This window comes from Hypanus sabinus, chromosome 14 (genome assembly GCF_030144855.1).
Source record: "Hypanus sabinus isolate sHypSab1 chromosome 14, sHypSab1.hap1, whole genome shotgun sequence".
In the NCBI taxonomy this organism is placed as follows: Eukaryota; Metazoa; Chordata; class Chondrichthyes; order Myliobatiformes; family Dasyatidae; genus Hypanus; species Hypanus sabinus.
This window is the reverse complement of record NC_082719.1, coordinates 44,557,032-44,574,076: the sequence shown is the minus strand read 5'-3', so window position 1 is coordinate 44,574,076 and position 17,045 is coordinate 44,557,032. Positions and strand designations below refer to the sequence as shown.

The 17,045-nt window shown below is 39.4% G+C and overlaps 1 protein-coding gene across 1 annotated transcript in view; it reads right to left on the bottom strand.

Moving 5' to 3' along the window:
• n4bp2 (NEDD4 binding protein 2) overlaps window positions 1-17,045 on the bottom strand; it is a 71,749-nt gene that overhangs the window by 38,850 nt on the left and 15,854 nt on the right. The window contains exons 5-6 of the mRNA XM_059989068.1: window positions 2,700-2,776; window positions 23-178 (exon numbers count right to left, since the gene is read on the bottom strand). Coding sequence (XP_059845051.1) covers window positions 23-178; window positions 2,700-2,776 — 233 coding nt within the window. The remainder of the gene's footprint in view (window positions 1-22; window positions 179-2,699; window positions 2,777-17,045) is intronic.

Genomic DNA, 17,045 nt, shown 5'->3' with positions numbered 1-17,045 from the left:
AATTTTATATTAGGACACTCACCCAGTTTCTGCATCTTCAGCAGGATACAGCTCTATGGCTTTATTTTCTGGGAAGGTAGGTTGTGATGAAGCCATCACTGTGTTAATTGTTACATTACGCTCATAATGATCTAAAATTGTTTTAATTTTCTCTTTTGACACACCATGAACATTCCGTCTATGGAGAAAACAGATAATTTTGAAATATAAGATAAAGCCAGATTCCAATAAATTAAGCTGATAGATTTTAATCAGCACAGAAATGCAAGGAAGGCTTTAGCGATTTCATCACAACATTTAATGGAAGCTCACAGTCCTAAAGAGCAAACTGCTTCTTTCTATTTACACGTGACCTGTCCTGCTGAGTATTTTCACTGTATTTTACTTTTGCACAGCACCTGAGTGCTTTTTTCCAATACTTTATTATTCTGCTACTGCTGCTGCTAAAATTAAGAGTATAACAAGCTGAAATGACAGTGAATACATAAATCAGAAGTGGCATATTTAGTAGCTGATTTAATGCATCACCAGCAGCATGAGATATGACAAATTTTGGTGGAAATGCCAGAACCTATTAAACTTCTATCTTTTTCAGTCCTGGACAATTCAGGAACAAACCAAATGTATTTATGGCAGAAGTGGTTACTTGTGTCAGCATTCAACACCCTATAACTGGCATTTATGATTATCACAATGCAAAACAAAACATTTTCACTAAATATGAACACAGATTTATGGAGTTCAAATGCAGATAAATAAAATAATTTTTAAAAAGCCAAAGCTACTTTAAATACAATGAATAAAGAGCTACAATAACTAAAGAATTAATTATGATGATTTTAAACAAACAAGTAGTTTAAACACTTAAAGAAAGCATTTTAAAATACCGTAGGATATCATCACACTGATTCCAGAGAAAAGTGACATTATAGGAAATACTCTGTTTTCATTTCATTTGGAATAAAGAGGGCTAGATTTAATAGAGGATTTATAAAATAAAATGGCTTTAGGCAAAATGAATATTTTGTCCAGTTAGGAAGTCCATGAAAAATGGTTAACCAAAACTAAGAATGCAAGGGTAAAGGTTGTGAGCAAATTAATTTCATAAATTAAAATTTGATCTTGGATTGCTCTGCCAGAGCAAATGGTCGAGGAACAGGCCATTGGGCAATTTGACTTGTTTTGTAAATCTACAAGCTTTTGGAAACCCTCTAAACTTTTTTCCGTACCCGAAGTAAAAAATAGATCTCAAAAATACCTTTGCTAGGATTGAAGTTAAGTACTGCATATGTTCCTCTGATATGGACATTGCTTAAGTGCTAAGACATGCATTTTATAATAGTCTGCACAGATTAGTTGTTAGAAATCTTGCTATAGGCAGACAGATGTAGGTATCCAGCTCCAAGATTTACAACATGTTTTAATAAAGCTCTGCACCATCAAATGTGACATATTTTCACAAGTCAGTTCAAGGTAAGTCTTTTGGTTCAAATGAATGTTAAACTATTATTTATATAAACAGAACTTCTCCCCATATTCACCCTAAAGCTGCCACATAAATGGCGATATGCATCACCGTTTCCCAACCTAATCATTATATTTTACAAACATATGTTTTGGATTAACAGAAATATTCAAGATTATCAGGAGACATGAAGACGGGTCAGTGAATATTACATTTGACCAAATAAGTGGAAATCTTTAAAGGTACAACATATATAACATAGACGGACAGGTGGATGTATTTTATTTAAGTTGTGTATGTTAAGGCATTTAATAAGGTGCCACACAAGTGTCATTGTAGACAACAAGAGCTCAAGGAGCAGCAAGTATCAAACTGGTGTGTATAAAACACTAGCTGACACAAAGGTGTAAACTGAAGAGGCCATACAGGAGATAGACATTTAGTATAAATTAGAAACAACACTGTAGAATATTATAGGCTGAATGGCCAGCCCAGTGCTGTACTGTTCCATTTTCTATGTTCTAAATGTTTTTTTAATCTTATGGTTTGAAAGGGCTTTGTAAGACAGCAATTGGAATACTAGGTACCAAGTGCTTAGTGGGCATAGTGTCTTCAAATTGTCATAAGCATGATTGGTCTACTTAAGGAAAGGTATTAATGTTCCGGAAGCAGTTCCAAACAGAATAACCAGACTAATATCTGGAGTGGGTAGTTTGCTTTATAATGAAAGATTATTAGACAGACTAGGCTTGTATCTATGTAAGTTTTAGAAGAGTGAGAGATGATTTGATTAAAACATACAAGGTCATGGGCAAGAGGAATATGGAAACAATCAAGAACTTGGTATCACCATTCAATAATAAACAGATGCCCACACAGAGCAGAGGTGTGGCAATTTTTTTCAAATTTTGTGATTCTTAGTAACTTCCTTCCTCAAAGAACAACATCACTAAATAATTTTGAGGCAGAGTAGATAGATTTCTTGAAAGCAAAGGTATAAAATTTTAAATTGCAGGCAGACTGGAATGCAAAATTGATATTAGAATAGGATCACCCATAATCCAACTGAATGATGAGGAGACTTGGAGACAAAGTGGCCTCTTCCTGCTCTAATTTGGACATTCAGATCACATGACAAGTAATATACTTTCCATCAAGAAAATAGATCATGAGCAAATTAAACAGTGTTGCAGTAGCCACACATGACAATGACAGAGGAAATAAGTAACCTTACCGTTCAAGCTCCCGTGGTTTAAACTTCCACCAAGTATTTGGCTCACGAAATGCAACTTTATAATTGTATTTAAAAGCCTTTATGAAACAAGTAAAAAGATCAAAAGGTTGGTGACAAAATAAACTAAAGTACATATATTTTTGAAACAGATTACCACATATTAAAATATCTTAAAAACTTGGCAATATCATTATACATATATAACACACTAAAAATGATTCAATAAGTTATCATATACTCTTAACTTTTAAAAAAATCGTGCTTATAACAATTTGAAGACACTAGCCCACTAAACACTTGGACCACATCCATTCCCTCGCTAGTTATAATACATCACAATTTTTTGTTCTACTTTTCATCAAACTTGGTAGCTCTGTCCAAAAATCACAAGAACTGATCTAGAATAATTATTCCTTCACCTTAATTTATGCACTTTGCTTTTCATTTCAACCTCATTTGCCCAACTTAAGACGTTTCTTTTCCAAAAACATACAAAAAAAATTGATGCAGTCTAATATTATTATTTTTAGGTATGAATGGATGAACAACTATTGCATTGGTTTTAATATGTTGCGAATTCAGGATAATCGTTGCTTACAACAATAATATAGTGGATTCTGTTTAATTGGGCCATTGGTTAATTAGAGCAGCTGCTTATGTGGATCAACTCTTATAGAACAAAAACGAATCAAAAAATTTGTCAGGAGTTCCTTTGTTTATTTGGGACATGGTGCTGCTTAATTAGGGCAGGAGTCCATTGCCAAACAAGATCTAACAAGCATCAGTCATGCAAACTTGTGTGGCCCAGCTTCAAGCAATCAGTTTTTAAATAGTGTCAGTTGAACTCACTTAAGTGATAATGAGCATGGAAAACTAAAGAGAATGGGTTTCACTAATTTGTTTTTCTCCTATAAATCAGGACATAGGAGAGGAGTTGTTATTCTTATCTCAAGCAAGCTAAATTTTGAAAAAAGTATTCAAAATGGGAGATAAGGAGGGCAGATATATTCTGGTAAGGGGTAATACAGATGGAAATTCAGTTACTCTATTGAATATATATGCACCCCCCGGAAGTGATATTAGTTTCTTTCAGAAGATTACTAATATTACGGTAACGGAAACAAAAGGTCTCCTGATATGTGGGGGAGACTTAAATTTACAACTACAACCAAAGTTAGACTCTTCCAATAGAAAAACGTATGAAGCAAGATCCTTACATAAGAGAGTTAATACACTTTTTGAGGATATTGGTCTAATTGATATATGGAGGGACCTTCTCCCCAACAGAAGGGATTATACTCATTAATCTGCCACCCCATTCTATATCTACAAGAATAGACTATTTCATAACATTTGGAAAAGACAAAAACAAACTGTGGAATTGGGACAATAGATGTGACCATACACCTACATATTTATCTGTTGATTTTGACCTACAACCAAAGAATACTATTCAGAAACTAAATTCAAGTCTAGTCAATGATCCCTACTTTAAGGAACAAATTAATGATGGCTTGGGGGAAGAAACTGTTACATAGTCTAGTTGTGAGAGCCCGAATGCTTTGGTGCCTTTTCCCAGATAGCAGGAGGGAGAAGAGTTTGTATGAGGGGTGCATGGGGTCCTTCATAATGCTGTTTGCTTTGCGGTTGCAGCGTGTAGTGTAAATGCGGGAAGAGAGACCTCGATGAACTTCTCAGCTGACCTCACTATCCGCTGCAGGATTTTGCGATCCAAGATGGTGCAATTTCCGAACCAGGCAATGATGCAGCTCCTCAGGATGCTCTTAATACAATCCCTGTAGAATGTGATGAGGATGGGAGGTGGGAGATGGACTTCCCTCAGCCTTCGCAAAAAGTAGAGACGCTGCTGGGCTTTCTTTGCTATGGAGCTGGTGTTGATGGACCAGGTGAGATTCTCCCCCAGGTGAACACCAAGAAATTTGTTGCTCTTAACAATCTCTACCAAGAAGCCGTCGATGTTCAGCGGGGAGTGGTCGCTCCATGCCCTCCTGAAGTCAACATCCATCTCTTTCGTTTTGTTCACATTCAGAGACAGGTTGTTGGGTCTGCACCAGTCCATTAGTCGCTGCACCTCCTCTCTGTAAGCTGACTCGTTGTTCTTGCTGATGAGACCCACCACAGTCGTGTCATCGGCGAACTTGATGATGTGGTTCGAGCTGTGTGTTGCAGCACAATTGTGGGTCAGCAGAGTAAACAGCAGTGGACTAAGCACACAGCCCTGGCGGGCCCCCCCCGTGCTCAGTGTGATGGTGTTAGAGATGCTGCTCAGCTTTCCAGTTTCGGAGGGACGATTGTGTTGAATGCTGAACTGAAGTCTATGAACAGCATCCGAACGTTATGTGTCTTTCTTGTCCAGGTGGGCTCGGGCTGGGTGGAGGGTGATGGCAATGGCGTCGTCTGTTGAGCAGTTGGGACAGTACGCAAACTGCAGGGGGTTCAATGAGGGGGTCAGCAGGGTCTTGATAAGTCTCATGACGAGCCTCTCAAAACACTTCATGATGATGGGTGTGAGTGCAACGGGACAGTAGTCATTTAGGCAGGACACTGAAGACTTCTTTGAAACGGGGACTATGGTGGAGGCTTTGAAGTAGGCTTAAATTAAGGAAGTCACCAGGATCAGATGGGTATATGGCAGAGTGGTACAAAGAATTTAAAAATGAGTTAATTCCTGTCTTACTCCCCACACTGAACTGGGCTCTAAAAAAGGCACAAATGCCACCCAGCTGGAAGGAAGCAATAATCTCAGCTATACCGAAAGAAGGCAAGGATAAAATGGAATGTGGGTCATTTAGACCAATAATGTAGATTATAGATTATTTACCTCCATCATGCCCAAATGATCAGAAGAGTTTCTACCCATACTGATACATAACAATCAGACAGGTTTTATACAACAACGCCAAACACAAGACAATATACGAAGGACACTTCACATTATGGATCATATACAAAAAAATAAAATTGAAGCAATAGTGATAAGCATGGATGCTGGAAAGGCATTTGATTCAGTTAATTGGAATTTTCTTTACAGAGTTTTACATAGATTTGGTATCCATATGACACAATTATTAAAACTATACAGGCACTATATGACAACCCAACTGCTAGGATTAAAATCAATAGATATTTAAAAAATAGTTTTACCCTAGAAAGGGGCACGAGACAGGGTTGCTACTCTTCGCATTATATCTGGAACCATTAGCTCAATTCATCAGACAAAATGAAGATATCAGGGCAATTACCATTAAAGGGACAGAGCATAAATTGGCCTATTCGCAGATGACATTTTGATCTATCTAGGGCAACCAACATACTTTTTACTTAAATTGATGCAATCCTTTGAACAATATGATCAATTATCATGATACAAGATCAACATAGATAAAACCCAATTACTTTCATATAACTATAGCCCACCAAGTGAAATTGAAAGTAGATATCCCTGGGCATGGCAAATAGAGTCTTTCCAATATTTGGGCATCATTTCTTGGTGTTCACCTGATGGAGAATCTCACCTGGTCCCTCAACACCAGCTCCACAGCAAAGAAAGCCCAGCAGCGTCTCTACTTTTTGCAAAGGCTGAGGAAAGTCCATCTCCCACAACCCATCCTCATCACATTCTACAGGGGTTGTATTGAGAGCGTCCTGAGCAACTGCATCACTGCCTGGTTCGGAAATTGCACCATCTCAGATTGCAAGGCCTTGCAGCAGATAGTAAGGTCAGCTGAGAAGATAATCGAGGTCTCTCTTCCCGCCATCAAGGACATTTACACTACATGTTGCACCCACAAAGGAAACAGCATTATAAAGGACCCCATGCACCCCTCATACAATCTCTTCTCCCTCCTGCCATCTGGGAAAAGGCTCCGAAGCATTCGGGCTCTTACGACTAGAGTATATAACACTTTCTTCCCCCAAGCTATCAGACTCCTCAATACCCAAAGCCTGGACTGACTCCTTGCCCTACTGTCCTATTTATTATTTATTATAATGTCTGCACTGGTTTTGTGCACTTTATGCAGTCCAGTGTAGGACTGTAGTATAGCTTTCTCTGTTTTTTTTATTACATAGTTCAGTCTAGTTTTTTGTACTGTATCATGTAAACCATGGTCCTGAAAAACGCTGTCTCATTTTTACTATGCACTGTACCAGCAGTTATGGTCGAAATGACAATAAAAGTTGACTTGACTTGACACTATGCCAAAAGATTTGGCAAAATTATCAGAATGCAATTATCAGCCTATATATAAAAAAATTAAGGAAGATATGACAAGATGGAACCTAATTCCTTTTTTTAGTCTCAGTTCAAGGATTGAATCTATTAAAATGAATATACTGCCCAGACTATTATAGCTCTTTCAGACCCTACCAATAGAGATTAATCAAAATCAATTCAATGAATGGGACAAAATGTTATCAAGATATATTTGACAAGATAAAATACCTAGAGTTCATCTCTAAACTTTGCAATTAGCCAAGGGAAAGGTGGGGGGGTGGATGGGGCCTACTTTCTCTCAGAGATTATTATTTTGCAGCACAGTTGAGAGCTGTGATATGTTGGTGCAACCCATCATATGATGCTCAATGGAAAAACATTGAGGAGTGGGTACTTCCCATTCCCATACAGGCAATTTTGGCTGACAACAACCTACAAAGGTACATAAATACTATTCCTAACCCATGGATGAAATGGACTCTTAAAATATGGAAAACTATTATAAAAGAATATAAACTAGAGAGAGACATTGCAATTCTTAAATGGTGTGCACATAACTTGGATTTTACACTGAATAAACTGGATGCTAGATTTAAGGCCTGGAAAGCTAAAGGAATAACAGTTCTCTGCAATATTATGGAAGAATGAACACAGTTCCGTTTGGAAATGCTTAAAGAGCAACACTTATTAGAAAAACAAGACTTTTAAAATCGGTATTTATAGATGCGACAACATGTTAATAGGACGGTTAAAAATGTAACCAAGGCAAGAACATGTTTGATAGAGTTACTTAGAAAAGCATATAATTCAGATAACAGTAGTGGAATCATTTCAAGCGTGTATAAGGGTTTGTCACATCTTAAAACACATTCAACTTCATACATTAAAACAAAATGGGAAAAGAAAGGAGGTATATCTGAGGAAGAATGGACGACAATATGATATCAATGGAAATGTACCAGTTCACAGAAATGGAGGGAGTTTGGATGGAAAAACTTGATAAGATATTTTATTACACCCTCTCAGAAATCCCATTATGATAGTAACCTCCCTGTTTGCTGGAGAAATTATGGAAATCAAAATGCAAACCATTATATTTTCTGGGAATGCCCCGTTATCAAAGACTTTTGGAGTGGGATACACAATGCCCTACAAGACATCTTTAAATGTGAAATACCCTTAGAAAGTAAGACCATATATTTTGGGTAAATACCTCAAGAATGGTTGAAAAGAGATAAATATTTAATGAATATACTGCTGATGGCTGGTAAAAAGACTAGGAAATGGTTATCACAGGACAGCCCAACCTTGAATGCATGAATGGAAATTACAATGGACATTTACAAAATGGAGAAGATAACAGCATCTGTTAACCATAAGTTGGAACAATTTGATTCATACTGGGAAATATGATTTAACTACATAACACCTCATAGAATATATTGGAAAAAAAAAGATCACTCCCTACTTGTACATAGTTTTCTCCTTTTGCTTGTTCTTTCTTTTCTCTCTTTTCTATAAGTGTATACCTCAGATAAATATGATGTGGAGATTCGTGGCATATATGACTATATGATATATATGTACAATATCTGAAATACATCTTATGGAAATGTTTGTTTGATGATGAACTTCAATAAAAAATAAATTACAAAAAAAAATTGTGTCAGTCGAGTTTGTTTGTGTTCAAAGGCCATGATTTTTGCAACAGATTGTTTGCAAAAAATAAGCTGTAAGACAATTCCGAACTGTTTTGCTCACTGTGGTTTCACATAGCAGGTGCTAGAAATGCTAGGATTGAAAATGAAACCATTTCAATACTTCAACAAGACAGGAACCACAAGAATTTGAAGGTATCAAAAATCATCTTGAATTTTACAATGAAAATGAAGATTTGGAGGATGCAATTGTCAATTGAATTGTAGGAATACAGTCTATTATCTGCACAAGACGCCTGCAATGATCTTGTTTACTGCATACACTGGATGAATTCCTCTGTCAATAACTATTAGGAACTTACAGTTTTATAGTACTGTAATAGATTTGGTAGTGTTCTAATTTATTCTGTCTTTCATTTAATACACAATTTGTTATCCAGTTTTGTCTTTTTTTTAACCTAATCTGGGCAGCCACTTTATTGGGGCAAAATGTATTGGAGCTGATGTGTCCCAATTAACTGGAATCCACTGTATACAAACAAATGAAACTAAACTAATACAAAGTCAGTAGCAATTCAAAGTGCATGCTTCAAAGGAATCAAAAAATGTTGAAACAATTTCCTATATCACATGCTCATGCCAAAATAAGCTGTGCTTGAAGGACACTCAATGCTAGAATGCTTTACATGCCTGACTGATTGGGCAGTAAAAAGACTTTTATTCCCTTTCAGCTCCGCATTGAATGATTTGTGCTAGTAGGTACCTGACAGTATGAAAATATTTTGAATAACTATTTCATTAATACATTTGTGTCAATTCAGTACTTGCATTTAAAGAGGATTTCCTCCAAGTTATATTGCACTGCTTATACTTAACAAAAACTGGTAACTTGACACCAGATTTTTAACAACAAATATATAATTATCAAGTATTAACAGCAAGCTAGTAATTTGCTGTTTGTTTAGTAAATAAATAAGGTAAGTACTGCAACAGATATAATCAGTAAGATTCATAGCTGCATTACTTGCAGCAAATAATTGAATTCAAAGAAATTTGACTCAGATTAACTGCTGAGATTCTCACACTGTAATTCATCAAGGAAGGTACTAAAATGCCTATCAATTTAAGATAATTCTTCCCTAATGAGCTCTGCATGACATTATGAACTAATCCTTTTTCGCTGCACAATACCCTGTCTCGGACAGCCTGTTCATTAATTGACTGCTCAAAATATTGGATCAAAAAGCCATTCCATACACAGGAAGTGCCTTATAAAATGGCCACCAAGTGTAAATTATATTAGAGTGAATTTTACTCCATGTCTCTAATTTTAGGGTACTAATTTCCTAATTCCATAAGGGTAAATTTCTGTAATCTTACTGGCCATAATGAATGGAGTACTTGTAACACAATTTGAAATAAATGGCTATGACATAGTTAAAATGACATGCTTACAATGTTACCAACTACTCATTCCAGAGTTTAGAGTTCACTCTGGCGCCGTCGGTATGTCTTCCCCATGGAATGCGTGTTATCTCTGGGTGTTCCGGTTTCCCTCACAGTCCATAGACATAGCGGGTAGGTTAATTTGTCGCTGATAATTGTCCCACGATTAGGTTTGGGTTAATTGGGTTGGACAGGGGTTGCTGGGGTGGCCTGAAAAGCCTACTCGACACAGTGTCACTAGCTAGCTAGACAAACAAAACATACATACAAACATACGTAACTTTTTCCTGCTGAATCCCATGTTACGAGTGTGAATGCATTCCTACAGGATATTTCTGTTATAGTACTGGTGAGTACGCTGCTGCTGGTTCCTGCCAGAGGACCACTAATGAAATTTACGTTGGAAACTGAGAACACAATCTCTTAAGTAGCCAGCAGCTACATTTTGAGACACAATTGTATGTCGATGCTAATCACCTTCCAGTTTTCAGTTTGAATGGGGATACACACTTTTAAAGGTATATCAAATATAGGTAAGATAGTTCTAAAATATAACACACATATCAAATAACAGTGATAAATAATAGCTCACTGCCAGCTATCTGATAACTGTTATATACATTTACCCTACCTCTACCCGTCCCCAAATTCCCTGATTAAATTCTAGCCTGAAACTTATTTCCTGGCTATATCTATTACTCTAGATCAGGGGTCGGCAACCCGCGGCTCTTTCATCTCTGTGCTGCAGCTCCCCGTGGCTTTGGAAAATAAATGATGAGTATTTAATTAAAATGTATTTTATGTTAGTTTATTAGTTTTTGAAATGTAATTAGAAATTTGAAGATTATGGTGATCTTGTACAATCTAAATAAAACGTAGTGGCGACCCCATTTCCTGGCACATCCGAACCGGCTCACAATTAGCCACCGTTCCGGCTAAGGGAGATAGCCTACGGGGGTTTGTGAGTACGTGTCTTTTGGAGCATCCGTGCCCACTGGGGGGGGGGGGGGGGGGGGTGCGGATTGAGGGAGGCTTTAAAGCAAGGCTGTTTAGTTCGAATAAAGTTATCTTTGACTGCAGTGTTGTTATTTTAGCAGTGTGTAGCACACCGCTACAACGTGTTTTTTTATCGCTATTAATATACATCACCACTGCCAATGCCTGACACCCGCCAGTGCACGCTTTCTTTTAATTCTTCGATCCAAGGTAGGCTAACTATGGAGTAACCTTCAACCCAACGTCTTTTTTTCGGAGTTCAAAATGTTTTTGTTGCATGCAGAAATGTAATTTCGTTTTCTCTGCAGGAGTTCATCAATTTCATAAATGCAACACATTATAGTTTGTTTATACATAGCATAAAGGCCGTTGTATGCAGTGTTATTTCATTTTAAATGTGAAACAGGTTTTGTGGCTCCCAGTGTTTTCTTTTCTGTGGGAAATGGGTCCATATGGCTCTTTCAGAGGTAAAGGTTGCCGACCCCTGCTCTAGATTGTGTTGTCTAGAAAGAATCCAGGAATGGAGGGGGCCATTTTGTGAGACTGTCCTTGCATCTGCCATTTTGTAAAGTGTTTGATGAACTTCGTGCTCTGGGACAATTTAGGCTACGTCCACACTACGCTGGATAAATCCGTAACCGAAGCTTTTTCTCTTCGTTTTTACCCTCCATCCACACTAAAATGGCATTTTCATCCCCCAAAACCAGAGCTTTCCAGGGTAGGTATTTTTGAAAACGCTGCTCGGGCAGATCAGTGTGGACGGGGTAACCGGAGACTTCTGAAAACGCTGTCAGATGGCAGCTCACTATTTCATTGTTTTCTTGAACGCAACCTAACGATTTCAAAACAGACGGCAACGAGACTGAAGCCAGAAGAGTTAGAAATATACTCACCAAATACTTTGACCCATAACTTACTGATTAAGTATACTGTACTCACTTTGCCCTGTTTTCTATCCTTGCTCTTATTAAGGTCGTTTACCTATTAATGCAAGTATTTCTCTGACAATAGATGTGTAACAGCCTAATGTAACATTGTATGGAATTACAAGATAACACTGATGCAGACATGTTTTACACATTTAAATGCAACAGAGTTAGTCAGTTTTTCAATGTTCGTTGTCAGCCAGGTATACAGTCTGTGAACTCCCTGTTGGTTGCCTCTATACACTTCAGTTTTTTTTTTGCTTTAAAATCTTCCTGCACAAGAGCCAACAGCTGCCCGTCATTTAAGTTTTTCTAGTCTGTAACTGAACAAACACACACCGTCTTTCACAGCAAGATTCAACACCAGACATGTCACTTGTTTTTGGTAGATGTGTCCTGCGAATGCGCAGGAGGAGGAGGAGGAGATTCAACGAGATCTGTTTCAATGTGGACAGAGATATTTTTAAAAACGCATAGTGTGGACGCCTATCGTTTTTACTTGAAATCGGCGTTTTCAAAATTATCTGATCTAGTGTGGATGTAGCCTAAATTAGAGCAATTGAATGTGGACACAAGGAGTTTCAGCAGATGCCCAACGAAACCCAAGACCATTCTCCGACGAGTAGCATTTATTATGTAAAGTGACAGGCTTGCAGAAGCAATCTGTAATCTCATTAATACTCAAGTGTCTGGGGTCACCTGGTTTGAACCAGTTAAAAAGAACAAAGGCACATGGCTGTTAGAGACCATAGAATAATGCTGATTGTGGCTCTGGACTGATATCAATAGGATGGAAATGTATAATTTGAACTGATGAGGAACTATAAGAGTTAGGAGCTACAACTGATAAAAAAAATTTCTCCAGAGACCAACCATTGCAGACGTGGAGGGTCATGTGGAGACTGGAGTGGGATGATGAGGAATGCCTAGCCAGTGTATCTTGGATATTGCCTTTTACCTTCATTGACTGTTCATGGAGTGTCAGTAGTTTGTGAACCCACTTGCTTTTTATTTGAGACAATAAAAATTACTTATTGATAAACAGATTCTCTCTGTGCTCTCTGATCATTATTACTAAGGGATAAATCCTTATAACAATTGGAATCACGACAGTAAATCACCCCTTGTCTGTTATTCAACATAGGAGAAAATCCACAAAATGCTAGAGGAACTCGTGAGGCCTGGCAGCATCTAGGAAAAGAGTAACCAGCTGCCAATTGATGTTTCAGGCTGAGACCCTTCATCAGAACACTTGATCGTGTTACTTTTGTATTAACAGTGTTAAAAGCATAGTTATGCCACCTAATGCACAGTTCAGGGCATGTCTTTTTTATTTTGGACAGTTATATTCAGGGAGCCATCCCTCAACACTGCAACAGAAGGGGCATATTTTGGGTGTCTGGAGTTTGTGCTCAGAAGCCTTTGGACATGCTACTGGTATCTGAATATTCAAAAGAGGTCCTTTTATTTGAGATGTGCAACCACTATGAATGAGAATTACCTATTTAAAATTACCTAGTTGCACAGTAAGACTAGTAAGACCCCTTTTGAATATTCAAAGTTACCTGCCTATATTCAAAACATTAAAGCAGGTAATTACAGTCATCGAAAGTGTAACCATTTATTGTGGTCTTTGTGATTTTTTTTAAAAGTATACATCATTGTGAGAGGAGAGAAATAGATTTGCTCCAGAAGAGCTGCTGAGTTGAATAAAGAGTTATTTTATACTCTATCTCTCAGCCACTGCTTCTGTGGGATTTATTCACAACAAGGGCAATTATCATTCATGAGCAGCAAGTCATAAACTTTAAACCAGCAGTATGATTTCACTAATTATGGAAAAAATTTGAACAAAGCCTGCTCCAACTCAAAGTAAACCAACTGCACCATATAGTCTGTACATCCATCAAAATGTCTGTGGGTGCCGTGGTTACAAAGTGATTAGCACATTATTACAGCTCGGAGATTCACAATTCAATTCCGATGCTGTTCTGCAAGAAGCCAACGTACACCCTCCCTGTGGAAGGCATGGGTTTTTCCTGGGTGCTCTGATTTTTCCCATGGTCCAAAGTCATATTGGGTAAGTTAATTCAAAGGCAACACGAGTGAATCTGCAGATGCTGGAAATAAATAAAAACACAAAACGCTGGCAGAACTCAGCAGGCCAGACAGCATCTATGGGAGGAGGTAGTGACAACGTTTCGGGCCGAAACCCTTCATCAGGAGTGAAGCAACATGGGATGGTCGAGGGGGGATAAGAAATGGGGGGAGGAATGAAGTAGAGAGCTGGGAAGTGATAGGCTGAAGGGAAATGGGCTAGGGGGAAGGTGGAGAATTATGGGAAATAAAAGAAAGAAAGAGGTAGGGCTGGGGGGAGATTATAGTGAGGGGGGAAAGAAAGAGAACCAGACTGAAATAATAGATAGGGTTGGGGGTAAGGGGGGGCAGGGGTATCAACAGAGGACTGTGAGTTGGATGTTCATGCCGGCAGGTAGGAGGCTACCCAGGCGGGAGATAAGGTATTGCTCCATTAACCTGCACGCAGCCTCATCTCGACGGTAGAGGTCATGGACAGACATGTCGGAGTGGGAGTGGTCTGTGGAATTGAAGTGTGTGGCCACAGGGAGATCCCACCACTGCTGGAGGACCGAGCGCCGGTGTTCGGCGAAACGCTCTCCCAGTCTGCGGCAGGTCTCCCCAATGTATAAATGGCCACATCAGGAGCACCGGATACAGTACATCACCCCAGATGACTCACAGATGAAGTGCCTCACCTGAAAGGACTGTCTGGGGCCTAGGATGGTGGTGAGGGAAGAAGTGTGGGGGCAGGTGTAGCACCTCTTCCGTTTGCAGGGATGAGTGCCCGGATGGAGGTCGGTGGGGAGGGATGGGGGGGGATGAATGGACAAGGGAGTCGCATAGGGAGCCGCATAGGGAGCGATCCCTGCGGAAAGCCGAGAGTGGGGGGAGGGGAAGATGTGGCTGGTGGTGGAATCAGGTAGGAGCCTTTAAGTTCATTCATCCCCCTGCTAAACATTATGGGAATGTTACGTTGGCATCAGAATGTGTTGTGACACCTGTAGGCTGCCTCAGACCACCCTTGGGTGTGTTGTATGTTCATTCAAACAATTCATTCCATTACACGTTTCGATGTACACACTCGTATATATTTACATTTAAAAGCAAGTTCGTCTTCTGTCCAAAACTTGTCTTAAATCTAAGTATAGCACAAATACATGAGCCAAGATTTGGCTAGGTTAGGGAAAATTTCACTTTTTTACAAATAAAAATAATTTACAATAAATATTCCTTAAAGACCATACTACATTGGAGCAGAATTAGGCCATTCAGCTCATCAAGTCTGCGCTGCCATTTGATTAGGGCTGATCCATTCCCTGCTCAACTCCATTCTCCTGCCTTCTCCCTTTAACTTCAAGCCCTAGCTTATCAAACATCCATCAACCTCTGCACTCAATGACCTGGCCTTCACCGTCGCCTGTGGCAACACATTCTGCAGATTCATCACCTTCTGGCTAAAGAAATTCCTCAGCTCTGTTCTAATGGATGTCCCTCTATTCTGAGGTTGTATGCACTGGTCCTGGTTCCAAGGTTGTCAAGCTGAGGAGTGGTAGTAGGGACAAGCTCCCACTACCTAAAAATGTTCCTCACAGCATGCGCCTCAAATAGCCTCTAACAACCAAGTCCAAATCCTAGCCTTCACGTGTGGCTTAGCCTTTAAGCCCAGTAGAACTGTTTCTACTGACAGGAGAAGAGGCGAAGGTGGGTCCTGGTGCCTTAAGACCAGTGCTTTGGGTAGATGGAGCTCGTCAGCCTGGGAAGGCAGTCCATCTAAGAGAGGGAAAACTCTGATTTCAAACCTCCGCTGACTTGTGGCCATAGCCTCTCATGGGAAAGGCTTCGGGAGTAAACCCTGAGGACAAATCCGGAGTTGCGAGTCCCTATGGTCGTCCAATGATGCCTTCAACCTCGCTCTGGTAACTCCTGTGATGACACCGGTGCCAAGCTGTATCAGCACTTGCCCTTCCTTTGGACAACATCGGTGGCGTAGAGGGGATACTTGCTGCTTGGGCAACTGCCAGTCTTCCATACAACCTTGTCCAGGCCTGCACCCTGGTAGGCGCAGATCCACGGTCTCGCGAGACTAATGGGTGCCATCAGTATCATCAGCCACTGGTCCTAGATTCCCCCATTATAGGAAACATCCTCTCCACATCCACTCTATCTAAGCCTTTCAACATTCATTATGTTTCAAAGAGATCCCACCGCATTCTAGTGAATACAGGCCCAGAGCCATCAAACACTCCTCATACGATAGGCCTTTCAATCCTGGAATCATTTTTGTGAACCTTCTTTCAACCCTCTCCACTGTCAGTACATCCATTCTTAAATAAGGGGCTCAAAACTGCTGTCAATACTCCAAGTGAGGCATCACCAGTGCCTTGAAGCCTCAGTATGACATCCTTGTTTTTACATTCTAGTCTTCTCAATATGAATGCTAACATTGCATTTACCTTCCTCACCACCAACTCAACCTGCAAGTCAACCTTTGCAGAATCCTGCATGAGGACTCCCAAATCACTTTGCACCTCAGATTCTTGAATTTTCTCCACATTTAGAAAAGTCTACCTTTTCATTCTTTCTACCAAAGTGCATGGCGATACACTTCCCAACACTGCATTCCATCTGTCACTTCTGTCCATTCTCCTAATCTATCCAGTCCTTCTGCAGCTTCCTGATTCCTCAACACCACTTGCCCCTCCACCCATCTTTATATTGTCCACAAGTTTGGCCACAAAGCCACCAATTCCATCATCCTAATCATAGACATACAACATAAAAAGAAACAGTCCCAATACCAACCTAGACACTGGCAGCCATCAGAAAAAGCTCCCTTTATTCCCGTGCTTTGCCTCCTGCCAAACAGCCAGTGCTCTATCCATGATAGCATCTTTCCTGTAGTATCATGGGCTCTTATCTTGCTAAGCAACCTCATGTGTGGCACCTTGTCAAAGAACTTTTAAAACAGAGTTAGCATTAATTTATAAAAAGGAAAACTTTTTTT